Source organism: Mesoplodon bidens (assembly GCF_964165515.1).
Source record: "Mesoplodon bidens genome assembly, chromosome: 15".
Taxonomy (NCBI): domain Eukaryota; kingdom Metazoa; phylum Chordata; class Mammalia; order Artiodactyla; family Ziphiidae; genus Mesoplodon; species Mesoplodon bidens.
Window position 1 is genome coordinate 64,708,803 of NC_138171.1, and position 21,235 is coordinate 64,730,037.

At 60.2% G+C, this 21,235-nt stretch overlaps 2 protein-coding genes across 3 annotated transcripts in view; one reads left to right on the forward strand and one right to left on the reverse strand.

Annotated features, from left to right (window-relative positions):
• Window positions 1-486: 486 nt before the first annotated feature.
• PRSS27 (serine protease 27) lies at window positions 487-7,797 on the forward strand (the record flags this gene model as incomplete). The annotated part of the gene is given in 9 exon segments (XM_081256868.1): window positions 487-519; window positions 788-796; window positions 798-824; window positions 828-945; window positions 4,257-4,283; window positions 4,940-5,102; window positions 6,230-6,501; window positions 6,884-7,053; window positions 7,504-7,797. Coding segments are annotated over 9 exon segments (1,113 nt in total).
• A 3,326-nt stretch (window positions 7,798-11,123) lies between these two features.
• KCTD5 (potassium channel tetramerization domain containing 5) overlaps window positions 11,124-21,235 on the reverse strand; it is a 28,067-nt gene continuing 17,955 nt past the window's right edge. The window contains exons 5-7 of one of the 2 annotated variants that reach the window (XM_081256644.1): window positions 19,415-19,540; window positions 16,506-16,564; window positions 11,124-12,819 (exon numbers count right to left, since the gene is read on the reverse strand). In XM_081256644.1, the coding sequence (XP_081112770.1) occupies window positions 16,520-16,564; window positions 19,415-19,540 (171 nt within the window). In that variant the 3' untranslated portion in view covers window positions 11,124-12,819; window positions 16,506-16,519. The remainder of the gene's footprint in view (window positions 12,820-16,505; window positions 16,565-19,414; window positions 19,541-21,235) is intronic. The other variant, XM_081256645.1, reaches the window with a different exon arrangement.

A 21,235-nucleotide genomic window follows, 5' to 3' on the forward strand; every position in this document is an offset into this window, starting at 1 on the left:
TTCCTCCCGGAGCCGCTTCCGTGGCGGCCGCAAGTCCCGGACACGGCCAGCCGCGCCCAGGGCAGGGTCACCCGGGGACTGTCATCCCGGCCCGGCCTTCCCAGAACCAGCTTCCGCCCCGCCCACCCCGTCCCTCGGGTTCCGGGAAGCCCCCCCCCCCCGCCCCCGGCCCAGGGGAGGAGGGTGCTGCCCCGGGGACGGAAGGGAGGCAGGGGGAGGGAGGTCATGGCCACCTTGGGGCTGGTTCTGGGACTGCTGGGACCCACTTCCTGGAGGGAGGGCCGGTGAGAGCGCTGGGGTCGACTGGGGACCCCGCTCTGGACTCCTCGCCTGCTCTCCTTTGTTCCATAAGCACAGGTGACCTGGACTTTTCCGTGCCCATCCCCCCTCCCCCCAAAGTGTAAGCCCCAGTCCTGGACTCTGTTTCTTTCACTGATGTCCGGTACATAGTAGATGCTCAATAAATATGAATGAACAAATGAATGAATGAAACAGGGAGGGCCTCATGGGCAGACTGTAGTCAGCTTATGTGGGGCCTGTGGTCAGTTGGGGGATGCGGTCAGCCATGGTGGGGGTTGGAACCCCATGCCACAAGCACCTAAATGGGGCAGATGCACCTTGGCCCCCAAACCCCAAGGTGTCTTAGGGTGAGGGGTCTGGCCCCTTGGGGTTCAGGGCCAGGTCATGGAGGAGTTGGGGTTCTGGGGTGCCTCCTTCCTGCTGAGAGGAACTGGGCGGGCCAGGCTGACAGGTCCAGCGGCATAGCCAAGCTGACACTCATCTCCAGCATATAACCCTACTTCATGGAGCCCCGAATGTTGTGCTAGTGTTCACGGATCTCCTGCCACTGCAGTCCCCTGCCCGGCAGGCACTCCAGCCAGGCCAAGACCATGAGGCAGGTGCCGGCTGTGGCCCTGCTCCTGCTCCTGCTGCTGCTGCGGTTTGGTGAGTCCTAGAGGCTGCAGGGCTCCTCTCTCCTACCTGGAACTGTAGCTAAGCCCCCCGCTCCCTGGCCAGGCCTGGGGCTGCAGCACGGGCCTCTCCTCCCTGCCCCAGGGGGAAGGTTCCAGACGTCCCACCTGGGAGAGTGAAGTGGGGAAGGCTGGATGGGGGTGTGGTGCAGGCCCAGGAGGAGCCCAGAGGCAGTAACCATAATCCTGCTCCCCTTGCCTCGGGCAAGCACGGCCAAGCTCTGGGCTTGGCGCTTCTGCTTCCTCTCATCTGGGCCTCTCTCCCTTCTCCAAGGGCTGCATGGGTGCAGGATCTGAACTCGAAACCGCTGCCCTCCAATCCCTGGGCCACTGTTCGCTGGGCCCAGGAGGGGTAGCTGAGCTGCTGCCTGAGCCTGGGAGCCTCGGGAGGCTGGTGAGGGCTTAGCAGGGAGCAGGGGGACAGGGGTGCAGGCTCCAGCTCCTACCAGAGAGGGAGGGTATGGGAGGAGCAGGCCCTGAACTCCTGTCCCCTCTCCCAATCATGGGTCAGGGTTAGCAGGTGCCAGCCAGGGGGCCCCACCTGCAGGCCCCTCCCAGTGGGCAGGCTGCTCTCTGCCAGGGAAACTCTCCCGCATTCCTGGGCCACCTCACTTCCCTGTCCTTAAGTCACCTCCCAGGGCCAGGCCGGGTCATCCCAGGCTGCAACTCAGCCAGGGCTCCAGGCTTTCCACCAGGGGAGGGGGGCACCAGGGCGGCACCTTGGTGGGGAGGCCCCAGCCTCCCTGGGCTCCACAGGGCCTCCCCAGGTCTCGCTGCCCGGCCTACCTCTCCTGGTCTCCTGGTTCAAGAACCACAGCGTTCTTTGAGGGAGCCCATCTCTGCCAGGGTGTTAACACCGTGATTGCTCCTGGTGGGCTGAGAAACCAAGGTCATCGCCAAAATGGAAACAGCGGCCTGCACTTGGCTCTCAAACAGCTGTGACCAGAGGCCTGAACTCCTTCAACACTGTCCTTGCCCCTCATCCCAGGCTGTTCCCTCCTAGAGCCTTGGGTCTCTCCTATCCCCACTAGCAACTAGCTACGGGAGCATGAGGGCCCTGGGCCCAGAGGAGGGGCCTGACACTGCCACCAGCTCACCCAGCCCCTACAGGAGCCCAGGTCCTGCAGAGCCCAGGTCTCCACATCACCCCTTCCCGGTCAGCCGTGCTCCCACAGCTGCTCCCATTCTCTCCCTCTTATACATTCCCCAGGCTCAGGCCCCCTGGATGTGGGCTCTGCCTTCACAGAGCTCCTGAGCCCATAGGTGAGATGAGACAACAATTATACCCCCAGGGCAAGGTAAGCAGAGCTCTGTGAGGCCAAGCGGGAGGACAGAAAGCTCAGAAGAGGGAGCCAGGCTTCCCAGACAGACAGTGCAAGCAAGGAGGGCTGCCTGGAGGAGGAGGCATTTCAGTTAGGCCTGATCTGGATTAGGACCATATAGAATCTGGATTTGTAGACACCAGGAGGAAAGGGGTGCTGTGGGCAAACATTCAGAGGCCGGAAGGCTCAGTTCGAATTAGAAGCAGAGTTGCATTAGGCTGGGGTGAGGAAGACTGCAGAGCTCCAACGGGGTTGGGGGTGGGTGTGCTGCCAGGCAGGGTGCGAGTGCCCTTGATCCTGGGAGCAGGCAGTGGAGGATCCATCTGCATGTATGGGAGGGGGGATGGCTGTGGGGAGAATCTGGACAAGGCTCTGGAAAAGTCCCACAGGGAGGGAACAAGCCTGAAAGCACGTTAATGCCAGTGAGGACAAGGTGAATGGGAGCCTCTTGCCAGCAGAAGCATCAGCCTTAGCAAGAGCATGGGGTCTGGTGTTATCAATCTAATTAAATCATATTATACTAAGATGAGGTGCTGGAGGGAACTGCCCTCCTGGGGGCATTTGCATTTTAAAAAGGCACCTCATTAACACAAATCAATGTCCAGGCAGAATTCCTGCTCCCCCCCCACCCCCCACTGGCCTGGGCTGACTACTTCCACCCTCACATTTCTGCTTAGCACCTCTACTTTGAAGAGTGGCCAGTCCTGCCTGTGCCTCCTCAGCCCCCTCCTCCTCCTCTTGCTCCAAGCACAGCTCCCCCCCACACCGCTTCTTCATCCAGCACCCCCAGCATTGGGGAGTGCACCCCTTAGACTGCAAGAATGGGGGTCCTGTAAAATTCCCCAGGGTCCTTGGGCACCCCATAGAGAGGCGTGGCTCAGCCTGGTCATTTCCTGCCCCCAGGGCCCCTCAGCTGCCTGGGACTGGTTACCAAGAGGGGCTGGTGTATAGGGGGAATACTGAGGGCTGAGGTGGGGAGAGGCTGTCCTGAGCTCCCCACCCCAGCTCTGATCAGATCTGCCTCCAGTGAACCAGATATGCAAATGGGGCTCTCTCTACAGGGCGAGTATTTCTGGAGTGTTGCTGGCACTGGGCTGGGGACTGTCGGCCTGGCTGGGGTTTCTGGGCTGGGGGCGGGGGGGTGGGTCCTGTCAAAGCCAAGTAGCAGGCCCTGTGCCTATGTCCAGAGATAGGGGGGCAATGGATCCTGGGGAGATGGAGGCCATTACCGAACGGTCCCACCCTCACCCCTCCCCTGTCCCTCCCATGGGCAGGGGTGCCATGGCCCAGCAGGGTGCCCTGGGCTCCAACTGCAAGCATGCTGGAATGTCTGAGAGAGGGGTTGGCTCTTGGGAATCTGGAATCTTGGGAGGACTGACCCACGACCACTGGCTGGCCTTTCTCTACTCCCCCGAGACCCGAGTAGCTGGGCTGTCGCCCCAGGACTCCAGCCAGACATGGAGCCTTGCTCCCTCTATCTCGTCCTTCATCCCAGCCCCAGGCTGGTGGAGAGGGGTGGGGAGGGAGACCCCACAGCACCAGGGCCGAAAGCTGGATGCTCCGCAGAGCTTCCAACCAGGAAGAGTGTGGGGTGTGGAGGGAAGGCCCTGTGGGGACAAGAAGGAGCCCTCCTGCCCCAAACAGGAGAGTCAGCCCTGACAAGGTCCCCTCACTGGCATCTCCTGATTGTTTCCCCTGTGGCAAGGGGCTTGTCTGCCCTTGCAGGTGAGCTCTGGCCCACAGGCCTGGCCTGTACACATCTCGGGGGCCAGACCTGTGGGGAACTGAAGGCCGCTGGCCTCTCCTGCCAGGTCCCCCTGTGGGCTGTCCTGCTGAGTCCTCAGGAGGTTGCGTGTGGAGCAGATGAGGGGCTATGCTGACCAGCAGTGGTGGGTGGGGCTGGGAGGAGCAGACCTCAGCTTCAGCTCAGTTGGCTGATCATCCTCTTTTTTCTCATTTCCAGGAACTCAAGAGGCTGAGGCATTAATTGGTAAGCATTCAAGTCCCCTGGGTCGGGGGATAGGAGTGGGCTTGTCTGAGAGCTGCAAGACTAATCAGAAACCCACACCCTCAACACCCCCGGAATGAGACCCAGAATGAATGGGCCGGGCACAGGGAATCCCACAGTGCAGGAAAGTTGTGGAGCCCAGGCAGGAGTGGAGGGGGAAGGTCTGACACACAGTGCAGGTGGCACAAGAGGGCCATCAAGGCAGGAAGCATGGAGAAGGGGGGCAGGGAAAGCAACAGAAAAGAAGCTAAAGACAGAGTTGGAAGGCCACTCACCTACCCCACGTAGGACCCTCCCAACACCCACTGACCTTCCGGGAGCCCGTCTGTCAGGCTCTGTGATAAGACCTTTACCCGTGTTATCTCACTCCCCGCCCCAGGTAGGTCTGATGTCACCATTTCACAGGTGACGGGAGTGGGGCCCATGGGGGTGGGGCACTTTCCCACAGCTGGGAAGGGTCTGCCTGTGTCAGAGGCTGACCTGATGCCCAGGCCTCTGACTTGCCTAAGGTCCCCAAGCAGGTCAGGGGCAGGGAAGCCGGGAAGTGAACAGAATGTGAAAGTGTGGGTTTGGGGGTATGGAATCAGAGCCGATGGAACTGGCCCCCAGTGAGCGCACCCCTGGCTTTGTTCCCCTAGCCTGCGGGAGCCCAAGGATGCTGAACCGGATGGTGGGCGGGCAGGACGTTTTGGAGGGCGAGTGGCCATGGCAGGTCAGCATTCAGCGAAATGGAAGCCACTTCTGCGGGGGCAGCCTCATCACAGAGCGGTGGGTCCTCACCGCAGCGCACTGCTTCTCCAAGTGAGTTGGCTGAGCCCCGACGCTCCCCTCCCCCACCCCTTGCCAGCACAGCCAGCCTCCCTCCCCACCAGGGGCACAGATAATGCAGACAGAACAACACCTCCCACACCTCCCCAACCCCTCAAAACGCCCAGCTTCAGCACCGTGGACAGCGCCGACCCGCTGCAGGTGGGGCGCTCAGGCTGACCACCTATGAGGGGCGGGTTCGGTCTGCATTATCTGAGCTTTCCCTACCAGAGCTCCCCTTAGGTCCAACCTCAGGGCCAGCTTCCAGCAGCAACCCCTGCTTCCTGGCTCTTGCTCCCCGCAGCCCAGCTGGGAGGGGTACACTCTCCTACTGCTGGTCTCACCAGTGAGATGTTTTGCCAGACCTGGGGCCTGCCCCTGCCTATGCTGGCAGGCTCCTCCCATGCCCTGGCCCTCTTCCCCATCCCCCTCCCACACCTCAAATCCAAGACACTCCCTTTCTGGCTGGGACTCTGGGTACAGGTGGACTAGAGCAGAATGGCCTTAAGGTCACCTATGCCGTCCCTAACCAAAGGGCCAAGTAACCCAATCCCTACTACCATACTATGACCCACCTGGTCCTAGACCTTCAGGGTTTCTCGAGCATCTTGGCTCTTGCCTCACCACAGCTCTGCAATTCTTTTAAAACCTCACATCTTAAGTTCAGATATTCGGGCTCAGAGGGAGTAGGCGGCTTGCCCAAGGCTAGGCCCAACCCCCAGATGCACCCCGGTGGGTGATCATCTCCTTCAACCCTCACAGCAAGCGTTTCAGGTGGGGACTGTTAGTGTCCCCATTTTACAGACAAGGAAACTGAGTCACAGAGAACTTGCTGGGTGACTTGCCCAAGGTCGCGCCGGGCTGGCCGGGGTACAGCTGGGAATTAAAGTCAGGAATTAAAGCTGCTTCAGCTTCTACCCCCTTACCCACCTCATCCTGATGTATGTCCCACTGGAGATTACTTTTTTGAAGACAATGTGCAGAGAGAGAATGTTGGCACCACGGGGGGCCTGGAGGGAGCCCAACTCCTCCCCCTTTCCCATCTCCATTTAACTTCCACCAACTCCACCTGTGAAGCCCTTGTGGGGCTGCCTCACACCAGCTCTCTGCTCTCCCACCAGCACCTCTGAAACATCCCTGTACCAGGTCCTGCTGGGGGTGCGGCAACTGGTGAAGCCAGGGCCGCACGCCATGTACACCCGGGTGAAGCAGGTCAAGAGCAACCCCCTGTACCAAGGCATGGCCTCTAGTGCCGATGTGGCTCTGGTGGAGCTGGAGGCACCTGTGACCTTCACCAATTACATCCTCCCTGTGTGTGTGCCTGACCCCTCAGTCGTCTTTGAGAAGGGCATGAACTGCTGGGTCACCGGCTGGGGCAGACCCAGTGAACAAGGTAATGGGGCAGGGCCAGGAGAGAATGCGGGACATGCCTAGAGAAGGCAGCGTGGGGGCCACTCTGAACCAACAATCTTTTTCTGTTGATATTGGTGCACATGATTCTCTACTCAAATGGGTGGAGTAGGTATGGGAAAGGGGCAGTAGACTCAGGAGGAGGAGCCATGGGGAAGTAGAGAGTGGGGAATAGAAAGAGCCCAGGCTGGTGGGTGGGAGGAGGGAAGAAGGAATTCTGTCCCACAAAGCCCCCAGCCAGAAGAGAAGGTCTAAACACAAGCAAGAAACGGGGAGGGACAGAGTTGTGGTTCTCGAGAACCCATGGCCCTGGAGTCCCTAGTAAGGCTGTCCACTGAGCTGCAGGCTGTGTCTCCCCTCCCTAGAGCACCTGCCCAACCCCCGGATCCTGCAGAAACTCGCTGTGCCCATCATTGACACGCCCAAGTGCAACCTGCTCTACAGCAAGGATTCCGAGTCTGGCTTCCAGCCGAAAACCATCAAGGACGACATGCTGTGTGCTGGCTTTGCCGAGGGCAAGAAGGACGCCTGCAAGGTAGGGACCAGGGTGGGCCGTGCCAAGGCTGAGCCCTGCTCCCCAGGCCCCAGTCAAGGTGGAAGCCAGCCCACCTGGGACAAGGGATAAGGCCCCAGGAGGTGGGCCCATGGGGTCCAGACAGGGCTGTGCATTTGACCAGCTGGGAAAGCAGATTCCTGGACCCCACCCGGGGGAGTCAGGCAGCAGGTTTGCAGTGGGACCCAGGAAACTGCATTTTCAACACGCTCTCCTGAGGTGAATCAGGGTGGATAGTCTGGGGATGCTAGAGAAATGGGCACCCCAGGTCAGAGACGAAGGACTGGGTGGCATGGTGGGGGTGGGGGTGGGGGTCCTGGGCAGGGAAGAACAGATAAAGGGAGGCAGACAGGCATGTGTGCACCCATGTAGCTGCAAAGCCTGGCTCTTGGGCCTCCATGGACTGTAACGGTACCTCTTCTTCACCTGCAGGGAGACTCGGGGGGCCCCCTGGTGTGCCTTGTGGGTCAGTCATGGCTGCAGGCTGGGGTGATCAGCTGGGGTGAGGGCTGCGCCCGCCGGAACCGCCCAGGTGTCTATATCCGGGTCACCTCCCACCATAACTGGATCCATCAGATCATCCCAGAATTGCAGTTCCAGCGGCCTAGCTCGGGTGGCCAGAAGCAGAACCCCCGGGGCCAGCAGCCCCTCGGTCGGAACTTTGCACCTTGCCTGGCAGCCCATGCCATCCTCCTGGTCCTCATGGCCCTGCTCACCTTCCTCTGAGCTGCGCTCAGGCCAGTGGGCCAGTGGCACCCCGGGGCCTATGGTGTACATTTGTAAATAGATCTCCAATTCTCCCTACTCTCTAATGCCCACTTATTTTTATTTATGTTCACTCTCCAATAAAACCCCAACCTCAGTGCCGGCTGCCTGGGTGTAGACCCTTGGGGAAGGAGGGGGCCGGTGCTGGGCAGGGGGTGTGGCGGACGAGGCTCCCCAGTGGAAGGAGCTACAGCAGGCACACTGGAGACTAGATGTCACCGAGTCCTGTGACACCTGTGGCCTGACCCCCTCACAGGGGCTTCCGTGCTCCGCCCCCCGCCTCAGCATCCTTGCCAACGTGGTCGTCACCATGAATGTTGCCAAGGGGTGCCCTGCGCTGGGCACTGGGGGCAGCAACAGATACTGGCAGGGGGCCCGGCAGAGGGTCCTGAAGGAGGGGGGCTCTGCGGGGCGTGGGGGAGCACAGCCCCCACTGCCTATGTCTGAATCACCCTGAACTTCTCTTGGCTGTCACACACAGGAGGCAAGGCCCAGGCCACTCAGGGCCGTGGAGGTCGGCAGGACAGGCCCTCCACTGAGACAGGCCAAGGCTTCAGCAGCTCCCTGGGCCAGGACCCCCTCCTTCTTCCTTCCGCAAAGTTTGGGGTTCAGGCCATCCTTGCAGCAGTCTTTAATGGTTTCTGCGAGGATCCCTGGGGAATTCAGGAATGAGCTGCAATCCTGCACAGAGAGCCTGGTGCTTGGCCCTGCCCCCAGGGGCCCCACCCCAGCTCTGCTGCCCCCTCTCGTCCCTTGTCCTGTCAGTAGCTCCACGCCATCCCCCTCCCAGTCCTCCCGTGATGGCCTGTGGCCACCAGGAATCCAGCAGGAATAGGTCTCAGAGCCCAGGCCCCAGCTCGCTCTGGCCCTGCCTGTCCTGGCCGTGATGGTGCGGCTGCCCACGGAGGTGGCCCTGGGTTCTCAGCCTGGCCCAGCATGTCCACGGCAGGCCTTCTGCGGTCGGACAGTCAGCTCCCCAGTGTGGGCCAATTCCTGAAAGGCACCCAGCTTCCTGCCATGCTCAGTGACCATGAACAGACAAAGAGGCCTGAGAGGGCAGGGCCTCGCACACCACACGCACACCCATGCTCACATGCTAGTACATGCACACTTGCACACCCACACACAGAGAAACACGCACACGTACGCGAGCGCGTGCACAGGCCCAGCTGGCCCGGCAGGTGCTGGGAGAAAGCAGGCCTGGGTATTTATGGAACGTATCAATAAGCACTTAGCAGGCACCTGCTGTGGACCGGCCCCGGGGATGGAGTGGGGAACACACACTGAATTCGCCTCTGCTCTGCTTTGCCTGGGCATGTTCCTGCCAGGCAGGGAGCACTGCTTGGTGGCCCTCCAGGGACTGAGCCATCTGAGGGCTTTTTCTCCAGAGCAGAGATGGATTCCGAGTCCCGGTGGGGAAGGTGGGGGCGCGGGGCAGCAGGTGCACTGAGGCCTGATGGGGGGGACGACCGGGCTGTGGGTGTCCTGAGAGTGGCCCCAGGGACAAGTTCTGGGTCATCTTGGCTGGGAGCAGGGGCTGGCCTGGGTCCTGCAGCTTTGGAGAGAGGTGACCCTGCTGTGGGGAATAGAAAGAGCTTCAGGTCCTGCAGTGATGGGGGTCAGAGGAGGTTAGGTGGCCCATCTGCCACGTCTGTGGTGAGAGGCCAGGATGGAGCCCAGGTGAGGGCCAGGCCCCCCTTGGAGGAGGACTTGCCATCCTGCCCCTGCCTCCTCTTCCTGCTGTCTTAGCTTCCTGAGTGCCCTGGGATCCCCCATCACCCCACCATCCTCCTGCCTCTGCTACAGGGCAGGGGTCTGGTCAGGGTCCTGTGGGCCTAACAGGGAGGAGGGGCGAAGATGTCAGGGCAGCCCAGTGCTCCCCGGTGACGCCCCACCCAGCCAGGCTGGGAGAGCGAGGCTAGGGTCCTGGGTGGGTCCCAGGCGGTGGCCAGTGTGCGACCCTAGGGCACAGATCCCCCACGCCCTGGGCTCCCCAAACCCAGGGTGGACACTCAATGAGACAGCTGCAGGACGGGAAGAGACACACTCGTGCAGAGACTAGGGGTTTAAAGGGAAGCAGGTTTATTCACACTGTTCACAGTGTGCTCAGTGCTGTGACGGGGAAGGAGAGAAGTGCCCCCAGCTGTCACGGGTCCCCTCTCCCACCTGGGTGGGGCGCCGCTCAGACACAACTTTCCCTGCTGCCCCCAAGCAGTGCCTCAGGGCCACCGCCTGGTGGGTGGGGGCCCCACCAGGGCCCCACCGGCTGCAGGGAGAAGGCTTTGGAGTGACAGCCGGCTGGCACAGACCACTAAGCTGTGGCGGGCGGAAGGAGCGAGGCCCAGCCCAGGGCAGGGCCCACCTTGCAGCAACCAGAGCAGCCAGCAGGTGAAGCCACAGGAGGGGGCCACAACCGAGCCTGGAAATCCATGTGCGCACACATCATACTCCACGCTCGGGAACATAAGGCTTAGGATCAGCCTGTGGGAGCCCCAAGAAGGAAAACCGCTGGGCCAGGACCCCAGGACCCCTGACCCCTTCTGGCCTCAAGGATCAGGGGTCAGCCATGGTCCTGATGCCAACACCTGGAGCAGGCAGGGGTGCAAATCAAAGCCCCCCCAAGCCAGAGACACCGTCCCGACCCAGGGGTTGTACACCAGTGTCCTGATTTGCAGTCTGTCTCAGGGAAGCACGGCTCAGTCCAAAGGTGCCAGAGCGGCACTGCCTCTGCTCACAGATGCCAGCCCTGGAAACACGACAGACACTCCAAGAAGGCTGAGAGTTTGGGTTGCAGGAGACTCCGGCATCTTGGGGTCAAAGACATCCTACCCAACCTCTGGGAGCCAGAGCTCTCCAGGGAACACGGGGAATGGGAATTTCCTCAAAGCCTCGGCGTCCCGGGAGTTTCTGAAGAGCCACCACCAGGGGGAGCCAGATTGGCTGTGGGGGGTGGGGCCCAGGGAATTTCAGAGAAATTTCTCTGAAGCTGGTGCTTCTGGCCAGGGAAAGAGACAAGACAGGCGCACATGCTTGACGCAACGAGGCATCCGTACTTTTTAAAAAGTCTCTTGAAGATGATCTCCTTGGCCCAAGGGATGGGGGCACGATACCATCAAGAGATGATGGGTGAGGGGCCGGGGGCTGGTCCGGCCGAGGCGGGGAGACAGGCTTGTGCTGCTCTAACCTGCCAGCCCCAGACTGGACAGTGACACAGGTGGCAGGCCCGGGGCTGCCGCAAGGCCAAGGCGGCGCTTCCGCAGTAGTGGCTCTTCCGTGCATTTTAAGACACTAACAGTTGTTCTGCTCATTCATAAATACACAATTTTATTTGCTATTTTCAGGGGAAACTTAGGCATTAAACTGTAAGCTGATAAAATACGGATACCTAAAAAAGTACAAAAGTATAAATATCCCCTTACAATAAATTTTAGTGAATTAAGTCTTAATATCTTTAAATTAAAAAAAAAAAAACCCACAAGCCTATCTATTACGTCAAGGTCACAAATCAAACAACGCTAAACGGCCAGCAGCGCCCCACTGGTACACCCCGAGGCCAAGGAGGGGCTGCCCAGCCCCCGTGCGCTCCACCGGGAGGACAGGTCACCAGGGCCAAGTGTGTCCTACAGAAAGATTGCTATAAACGGATGAAGCCAAACATTTAACAACATACAACAGACCTTACAAAAGGAGGAGGTAAGTCCTAGGTGCTGGAGAACTTGGTTCATCAGGTAATATTGGCAAAGGAGAAGAGGGCACAGGCAAGAAGCCTCTGGAAGCGCCTGGAGCCAGACAGCGGTCGGTAGGCACAGCTCCCCTGGAAGCTGGAGGTCAGGAGGCAGAGCCGCCTGCCGGGCCAGGCCCTCCAGATGGACAGGCCCCACGACCAGCTGAGGAAGGTCTGTTCTCAAAGCATGCGGACAGCGGTTTTCAAAGGAATCCCGGTAGCTCCGTCACGTCAGGGGGCAGGGCCCTTGCAGCCTGTGTCCCCAGCGCCCCAGAAACGTCAGAGAGAACTGCATAGTTACACGAGAGAGCCGGCGAGAGAGAGATGTTTGTGATGTGCTGTAAACATCCAATTTCCAATGTGACCTGGAGTTTCAGCTCCAGAAGCCGGGTGGACAGGCCTCCCGCCCTGACCTCCATCCCAGGCGAGACCAAGGCACTGATGGGCGCCAGCTCCCTCTGAGCCCCAAGGTGGGTCAGACGAGGCAAAACTTGTACCTCCCTTTACATGACTTAACAGATCAGCCCAAAAGGCAGCAGCACTTTTAGGCATTTCTAAGAAGTGAAAAGCACTGGGTTGTCTATCCACAATTGGAAAGAAAGGATGCAAAGGTCTCTCGCCTGGAAACTACAAATGGAGAAGCCTTGACTGTGCCAGGCCGGGTCAGACCAGTGGAGCCCAGCTCTGAAGGAGGACCGGGAAGTAGTGAACACCCGAAGGCTGGGAGAAACCACCAACCGGTCATGTCTGGGAGGCACAGCAGACCCCCTGCCCTGAGGAAGAGGGCCTGGTGCATGCCAGGGTGACCAGCAGGCATCCAGAGCCCAGGGCCGTGGCGCTGCGGCCACTTCCTACCAGCAAGGCCCAGGCTCCGTTACAGACTGTTTATGTAGCACCAAGAACGCTGTCCTTTAAATGATCTTCGGTGATTAAAGGGTCAGTCAGGAGCGCCCTGCCTCAGGCCCGAGCGGCACTTGTGAAAACCAAGCGGAGGTCCCTACAGAGACGCCCGCCCAGGCAGCGTGCCGCCTCTGAGTGGCGACGCCCGGCCTCGGACAGCTGGTCCTGTCTCTCACCACCCACCTCAGAGGCAAAAAAAGGATTCACACCCAGATCTCTAGAGAAATTGTCAAAAGCAGGTTTCTTCTCACGGCCAAGCTTCCTCGACATGGCAGATCATTGCATCTTGGGAAAAGGTAAAACGTCTCTTCAGTTGTCAACACTGTTCCTCACATCCTTGAACCCCGTTCTTGCAAAATCTGAAAATGCCAAATGCAGACAATGAGGACTCAGGCCCTGAATGGAAAGGCAGCCTGCAGCCGGGAGCTTCCCGGCCCTGAGGCCAAGTGCCCTGCTTGGGGGTGGAGCCCACCGCAGGCCAGGGTCCGAGAAAGGGGACCCCGTTGTGCAGGCCTAGCTTGCCCACCTCCAGGCCGCACACAAGGGGCAGGCCTCCCAGCTCTCCACCTCTCCACCCGAGCCTGACATCACCGTGCCTGGGAAGTAGTGAACCTGTGGAGGCTGCGAGGAACCACCGAGTGATCACGCCTGGGGGGCAGCAGCAGACCTGTCCTCAACCCGGCGCCTCCCAGGCCTCCGGAGACATGCGGCAGGGCTCCGGGAGGGTGACTCCTCACTGAGGCCCCAAGGACCTCTGGGCAGCATCTCTCTCGATGGCCTCCTGAGGATGGGAGGCTCCCTGCTCCCAAGGGTGCCAAAGCCCACCTGGCGGTTTAACTGCCCATCGACTCCTGATTTTCTCTCCAGCCCAGCTTGATCCCGGGCAGAAGACACATGTGTGCAACCAGGGCCCCCTGGGCCCCCAGCCCAACCTGCCCCTCTTCTTTCTTCCATGCCCCATCGTAAACCACATCCCTTCCACCCTGCAGCCACACACCCAGAAACCTGGGCCCCTGGGATTGCCGTCACCCCCACATCCATACGGGCCAGCTTGCTCCCCACACTGCCTGGCTGGGGTCACATCTTCTGTAAATGGACCACCCCCCTTGAGGGTGCCAGCCCCCTTCTTGCCACAGCCAGACAGGACTCTCTGGGACACACACTTGACCCAACTGGGGGACCCTGCCAGCCCTCGGCCGCCATGCTTGAGCCTCTCCCTCCCACTCCTCAGCACCTCGGAGCCAGAGCAGCGCCCCCACCCGGCCTTCCTCGCCACTGGAACCATTCATGCCTCCCAACTTCCCCCAAATCAAGCTGGGAGCTCCTCAAGGCCACAACCCCATGGGAGCCAGGGAAGACTTTGGAGCTGGCAAAGTGTGCTGTTTCGACACGTCAAGCATGGCTGCTAAGTATGAAGTAACCAGGACAGAAAGGCCACGCGTCCCGGCCAAGCCCAACCATGCCCAGGCCAGCGCTGTAAGATGACCCTCCCTGCGATCCCGCTGGCAGCGAGAGTGGCCTCCCGGGGGCATTTTCCACTTGAATTTCAGAGCTGAGAGAGATACGCCCCCGAGGACACTGTGTGTTGCTGAGCCCTGGACCCGGTGCAACACGGGGACATGCCTGGAAGGGGCCCGCCCTGCTCATGCCAGGCCCAGCTCACACGGATGCCCAGCCAGAGTGAGGCCCTGCAGGCACAGGCAGACTTCTCAGGCTCATGGCCAGTGGCCACCGGCCCTGACTCCTGCTCACTGTCAGGGCGGCTGTCCAGAAACACACGGCCCATCTCTCACGTCCCCCGAGGGCTTGTTCAAATGACTCAAGAGAAGCCCAAGCTCTCCAGCCTGTCCCGACGCACCCCCATCCCTGTGGCTCCCCAGGCCTGTCCCTCTGTCTTTGACAGCTCTGAGGCCGTCCAGGCAGCACACCCTCTTGCTCGCTGCCCGTTCCCCAGTAGGTGCACCTTCCACTGTGCTGGGGGAACAGCACCCCAGGCTGAAGGCCCCTCCTCAGGCCAGACAAGGACAAGCCCCTAAGCTCAGCAGGACTCGCCCGCTCACTGGGAAAGCCCAGGAGGCCCCTGTCGGAGGGACATGGTCTGAGGACGTGACTTGGGGTGAGGGTGGGTCCCCACTCAGCCCTAGAGGACCCTCTGGCCCCCATGGCACTAGTCCCAGCCCCAAGAGGGTCTGCCGCCTTATCATCGTGGCTGTTTGCAGGGAAAACTGGAGTTTGGGGGGCCGTGAAGCCGAGAGCCGCTCACTCAGTGGGAGCCCAGCAGAGCAGACGGTGTCCGAGTTCCCAGGCCTCAGTGGCGGAAAGGACAAGGCCCACGTAACTATCACGTGGGCTGGGAGCAAGGTGACAGCACAGGAGGGGCCGCCCTGCCAGAGCCCGAGCCCCAGTGACTATCTCCTAACGAGGACAGAAGCCCCCTCCCGGGACCTGTGACGGTCACGGCCCATCTGCCCTGGAAGGAGCTCTCACTTGGGCTGCCGCCCACAAGAAGGCCTGAGTGGGGCCACAGGGACTGAGCAGGCTGTGCATGGCACATGGCACCCCTGCCCCCCGCCCCAACCCAGCGGGCCCAGGGGCCAGGGCCACTCCAGGGCTGCCCTGGCATCAGCCCACCTCGCCCCTCCCACAGCCCAGACCCTGGCAGTCAGGGTCACTGAAGCGGCTCCTGCCAGCAGATGTGAAGTCTGTAACTGGGGGCGGGGGGTGGGCAGTGCTGCTGAAAGAAGCCCCTCCTCCCTCCTGGAGGTTGGCTCCTCTGTCCCTGCCCGCCCCCCCACCCCGTGTCCCTGCTCCTACCACAGTTCACCATCAGGCCAGGCCAAAGTCAAGCTGAGCCCCTAAGGTGCGGCCACTCCAAACCGAGACGGGCCACAAACGCAAACTACCGCCTGATTTCAAAGACTTAGAGAAGAGCAAAGTAAAATATGTCAGTGATTTTTTAGGTTGAAATGACAATATTATGCATGTAATGGGCTAACAGTATTAGCATCAATTTCACGCATCTTTTTACTTTCTTAACATGGCTGCTAGAAAGTTTAAAACGACAGATGGAGCTCGTGCTGCACATGCCCTGGACGGCAGTGGTCCAGACCAGGGCCCAGCAAACCTTTCCTTAAAGGGCTAGGTAGTAAATACTTCAGGATTTCCGAGTCAAGAGGTAAAGCTGCGGATATTATGCACTCATATAATCACCAGAAAAATAACCACTAAAAATGTAAAAGCCATTCTTGCTCTGCGTCCCCATACCAGACTCACAGCCAGATGTTGGCCTCTCAGCACATGGCTGGCCACAGGCTCTTCCCAAGCTCCTCACCTGCAGGGCTTGGCGGGGAACCCTGCATGACACCTGTGCCCTGCCCTCTCTGGGCCTCAACCTCCCCTGTGCAACGCGAGGGAGCAGACGAGGCGCTCCCTGCCGATGGGATCTTGGCTGAGCCACAGGTTTCGGACAACAAGAAGGGCCGGGAGGCAGCAGGGACTTGAGGAGCAGCGAGGGGCTGAGGGGGCGTCCATGGAGCCTCCCATGACAGGGCAAACAGAAGGAGGGTCCCCACAGACTCCTCTCCACCAGCACCCCTAGTCTGAGGCATGAGGGAGTAGGGCTGCCACGGGCTTTGGTGTCGGGATCAGGGCCCACTCTCTGTGGCACAAGCTCCGACTCCTTGGCCCTGAGCCCGTGGGTGGACTGGTGACAGGGTGGGGAGGCTGGCGGGCTGGGGCCTGCGCGTCCCTAGGAGGCGCAGACCCGCGTCTCTGCTGCTGGCACCCATGGCAAGGAGGCCCTTCCCAAGCCTGACACACACAGCGCGCAGGTGCCTCAGCCAAGGTCCCAACCCCACCCACACGGGCATCCTCAAGGGGACAGACAGCCCCGCCCCGAGACAGACTGGCTCCAGTGCAGATCTATGCGCTGGCATCTAGCATGGAAGGTTCTCTGTCAACTACAGGCATGAGACAGACGCAGCGGAGGAGGGGCTGGGATCAAGGAGGCTAAGGTAGGTGGTCAGTTTCAAGGGCGCAGGCTCACCATGACATTTACACTTAATCTGAGTCATTCCCTTCGTGACCCGTGTCCTCGTCGTCACTCTGGCTCGGCACCGGCAGGCGGCAGGGAGGAGAAGAAGAGAGGGACCGTCATCAGTGCAGGGCGAGGCGGGAGGCAGCAGAGGGAAGCCCACCCAGACAGGCCAGGCCTCCACGGGGCAGCAGAGAGCACGGCGCTCAGGGCTGGACCTGAAGTTGTGCTGTGCGGTGAACTACAGGCCAGCCTCGTCCAGATCACACTGTGGGGGGAAGCACGACGTCCCTGGGCCCCGGCACTCCCGAAGTTCCAGAGTTTTCCTTCCCTCTGTGTTGTAAAAAACTGAACCTTGCCCAAACAGAGGTCTGGCCTTTGCCCTCGGCTCCTGGGAGGTCATGACCTCCAGGACACACCAGTCTGACCCTGTGATGGGGGGGGTTGGGTCAGTTGGCTGGGGGACTGGAGACTGCAATCAGGCACATGGGTGATCAACTGTTGATCAATGGATCAATCATGCCTATGTGACTGAGCCCAGTAATATCTCTGCACACGGAGGCTGGCGGGGCACCCCTAGTGGGCGGTGCTCCGTGCACGGTGCCACGCATCCTGACTGCACGAGGAGCACCTCTGCGACATGAGCTCCACGTCTGGCATACTTCCTGGCCTCTGCCCCACACACCCTCCCCTGGCAAGTTTGAAACCCCCCCTCTTTCCGTACTTCCTGTAATAAACTGTAACTTTGAGCAGAACAGCCAGCAGTGAGTTCTGAGTCCTCCCAGCAGATCATGGAGTCGGAGAGTGGTTTGGGAAGCCCCCGAAGTTGGGGCTGCTGGTGGCCGCTCTCAGTGGACCGGTCCCCTCACTGAGTTGCCCAACCTCCACCCACTCTCCTGCCACTTCCACCTCAAGACGCGCGCGCGCGCGCGCGTGCGTGCGTGCGTGTGTGTGTGTGTGTGTGTGTGTGTGTGTGTGTGTGTGTGTCTCTCTCTCTCTCTCTCTCTCTCTCTCTCTCTCTCTCTCTCTCTCTGGCCCGTGCTGTGGGCACCCAGTGAGCAGGTCCACAGTAGTGGACTCACTGTCCTCAGAACATGAAGTACTGCTCCAACCAGGCTGTGCACAGGTGTCCCCAGATCATGACCCCCAATCTGGCCTCAACACTTTTCCATGGCTTATGGAGGCCCTGGCTGTGCTCCACCTCCTGGGGAGCTCCTGCCACGGCCCCAGTTTAGAAGCTGCTGTGGCTGCCACACTCCAGAGCCACGTATTTCTGGAGAGAGACATAGGGCCGCACTTTCAATGGCAAAGGGATTTGGGGTCATGAGTGGAGTTCTGTCAGCACAAATGCATCCCTTCTGCAGCTGAAAAGCCACCAGAGGGACATGAGCTCAGGCAGTTGCCCTGGAGAACTTGGCTATGAGAATTTTTCAAGTTCAGAAATAAAAGTTTCTAAAAATAAGACAACTTGCAAAAGAGCCCTGCAAACGCTCAGAGAGGTATGGCTCCTCGTGAGGCTGGGGGCTCCGGGAAGTGGGGTTGCCTCCTACCCTGACTCAACAGGAAGCACGTCCCCAGGCATGGCACCAGGACCCCTTTGTTCCTGGCCCATTGCGGGGACCTGCACCAACCCCCATGACAGCCTGCCCTGGGCAGCGGCGGAACAGCCCGGACCCTGCACTTGCAGCTGTAGGCACCCTTGCAGGCCAGGAGTTGGGGGTGGGGTGGGGGGCAAGATGTGAGGACTCTGGAGGCCCCAGGGCCTGGACAACTGCCCAGTCGTGCTGGGGTGAAAGAGCTGCCTCGAGCACCAGTGGAGGACGGCCACCGCGGGAAGACCAGCGGGAGAGGCGAATCTGCCATCCATTCCCAAGCCCATGCCTCCAAGGAAGATCCTGAAAGGCTCACAGGGGCAGTTCTAGGCAGGTAGCAGCCAGGGTAGCACCAGCCAAGAGTGTGAGGAAGGCCTGGAGCCCCCGGTTTAATGTCATCCGTTAAAACGCCTCTGGCCTTGCCCACACTCACGCAAAACACCCTCTGACAGCATGCCAGAGCCTTCCACCAGGGCGGCCTGTGGGCCCAGGACACACAGGCTGGCCGCCACAGAGCCCCTGGGTCCCCTCAGAGCCAGCTGTGGGGCTGTCCAGGCACCACCTGGCTTGAAGGTCCAGAAGTCCTGCCCAGGCTGATGATGGACTCTGCAAGGACAGACACATCTGGAGTCACCGACCTCAGCAAAAAGCCCAGAGGAGATGCCACTAGAACCTGTCACCTCCAGGCAAGGGTAGCAGCTGCTCCCTGCCATGAGGCTGCCCTTGCGCTTCTCGGGAGACAGAAGGGCCAGACGTCCAGCAGGGAGCCGGTGCAGTTCAACAGGAACTGGCCTGTGCCAGGCCAAGGCAACACTCCGTGGAGTCTCAAAATCACACAACCTGCTGGATCTGCTCCGTTTACAAACCAGCACGACTCCCAAGCCTGGGATGGGTGTATCCGAGGCAGGTGCCAACCAGGAGGCCCTGCCCTCCAGCCTCGACGTCCCCAGTCCCCAGGAAAACAGCCCACAGTGGCATCACTCAGAAGCGTAGCCCCCACCGGCAGGACTGGAAGACAGCAACACTTCCAGGAGCAGGCTAGCGGGTTAGAAGAGGTGAGGGCAGAAGGTCTGGGCTGTGGTAGCCGCAGCGTGTTCAACAACCCCGCGCTCCACCACTCGCGTCCCATGGCCGTCCGTGTCCTCTGTTCCAGGACTCTGCTTCTGATATGCCAGGCGAGAATTAGGTGATGATGGACAAGCAGCATGAGGCGAGCAGGCCGCCAGGAAGCCTGCATGGCCAGGAGCGCCGTGACGACAGTAAGAAACAACACAGCAAAGGAGAGAAACCCAGCCCTGCAGAGGGCACTCAGGCTGCAGCCTCACCCACCTTGGCCTTCTCACTGGGCTCACTGGTCGTGCCATACGGGGAGTTGTGCAGCTCCTTGGAGACCACGCAGAGGAACTCGGCCTGGTCTTCACTCCCGTAGTTGTAGGAAGAGCCAATGCTGACCAGCTGGGAGGAGAGAAGGCCAGTGGGATGTGGGCAGAGAGCCTCACACACCTGGCTCAAGACCAGCCCCCCGCCAGGAGGGAAACAGCCTGCAAAGACCACCGGCAAAGACGGCCGATGCTCGGGGAAGCTAAGGGACAGGATTCAGCCAAGAGACTTTTAACGAACTTACTGAAAATAAAGTCCCTGAACACCGACACTCAAGCTCAGACGCACCCGTACACACACACCACACACACCACGTGCAGGACGGGCCTCCTGTGCCAGCACGTCCAAGCTCCTCTCATGTTCCTGGCTGGGTCCAGGGGATGCTGAGTGACCCGGGGAGGGGAATGCAACGCTGGAGTGGGCACCAAGTGGGCCAGGCCCGAGAGCAGGCAGCGGGGCAGCGGCACTCTGCTCTGCCCGTAAGTTGTGCCCTCTGCACGGGCTCTGAACACACGAGTGTGAGCACACGCCTGCACACATGTGAGGGTGAGCCCCTCCCCAAGGAAGCCAGGACCAAGCCTTCCTCCCACTGGGGCTACTGACTGCGAAGGGGCATAGGAGGGCCGCAGCAGCTCCGACAGGCTCAGGGAAGGGCCGGGGGCGAGAGAGATGCCAGGGCTGTGGCTTCCCACGCCTCAGCCGCAATCTCAGTCTGGGTGTGTCCACGCCCATGGCCCTGCATCCCCGGGCCTCCAGGTCACCACTACAGCCACACAGGAGCTGAGGGCCGACCCGCCTGCTCCAGCTTAGCCCAGAGCCACCAGGGATTTTGTGTTTAATGAAAAGAAAAGCACTAAAATTGTAGTGAACTATCAGTGGCACAATTATCAAGGCAGTGCCTGGAAGACCCTCCATCTTTGCCTTCTCTACTGATGGAACTGCCCACGGAGGAGAGGCCAGGGGCGGGAGCGCCATGTGCAGTGACAAGGACATGGTGAGCACCGCCGAGTGAGGGAAGTGTACAGAGCGGTGCGGCCTGCTCTGGGAAAGGAGAGGAAAGCTCCAGGGCCAGCGTGCCCACCCTGCCTCTCTGGTGGAGAGAAGTGGATGGTTTCTAGAGGTTATAGAGGGAACTGATCAGACCCCCTGAGAAACTCATCCCTCCCACCCTTCCCCCAAGGCTAGATAGGGTGCCCACCTGTCAGCCTCTGCCAGAGATAACACTCTGGATGCTGGGGAATGGGGTCCAGGGAGTTTGTGTTTTGTGTACACGTACAGGTATTTGTCTTCCCAAACATGGGACTGATTTTTGCAGCAAAGCTGTTTTGTAATTTCTTTGTAAACCTTAGGCTTTTCATTGGGGGTTAGATGGCTACCAAAGCGATGGTGAAATAAAGAGTTGAGGAAGGGGAGGAAAAAAAAAAAAAAAAAGGTCTGTTCTAGGAACAGACTGGAAGGCTGTTCTGGTTCATAAATGCCTCTCGGAGACAGGCCTGCCACCTGCGGACCTCAGGGGTGCCCAGCCCTGGATGCAGATGGAGCAGCGCATATGCAGCCACTCATAATCAGGTCGGCCCAGGGACCACATCCTCACGAGGCGTGCAAGCCTCTCAGAACCTGGCTCTGGCCTTGTCACTGACCACTGGGCGACTCTGGGTTCAGCCCCACCACCTCGCGGGGTCCCAGGCTCTGGCTCCTCTTCCCCTGCAGTTCCAGCTCCTGTTTCTGGGAAGTAGACAAGTGAACAAAACGTGACCCTGGTTCTGGTGT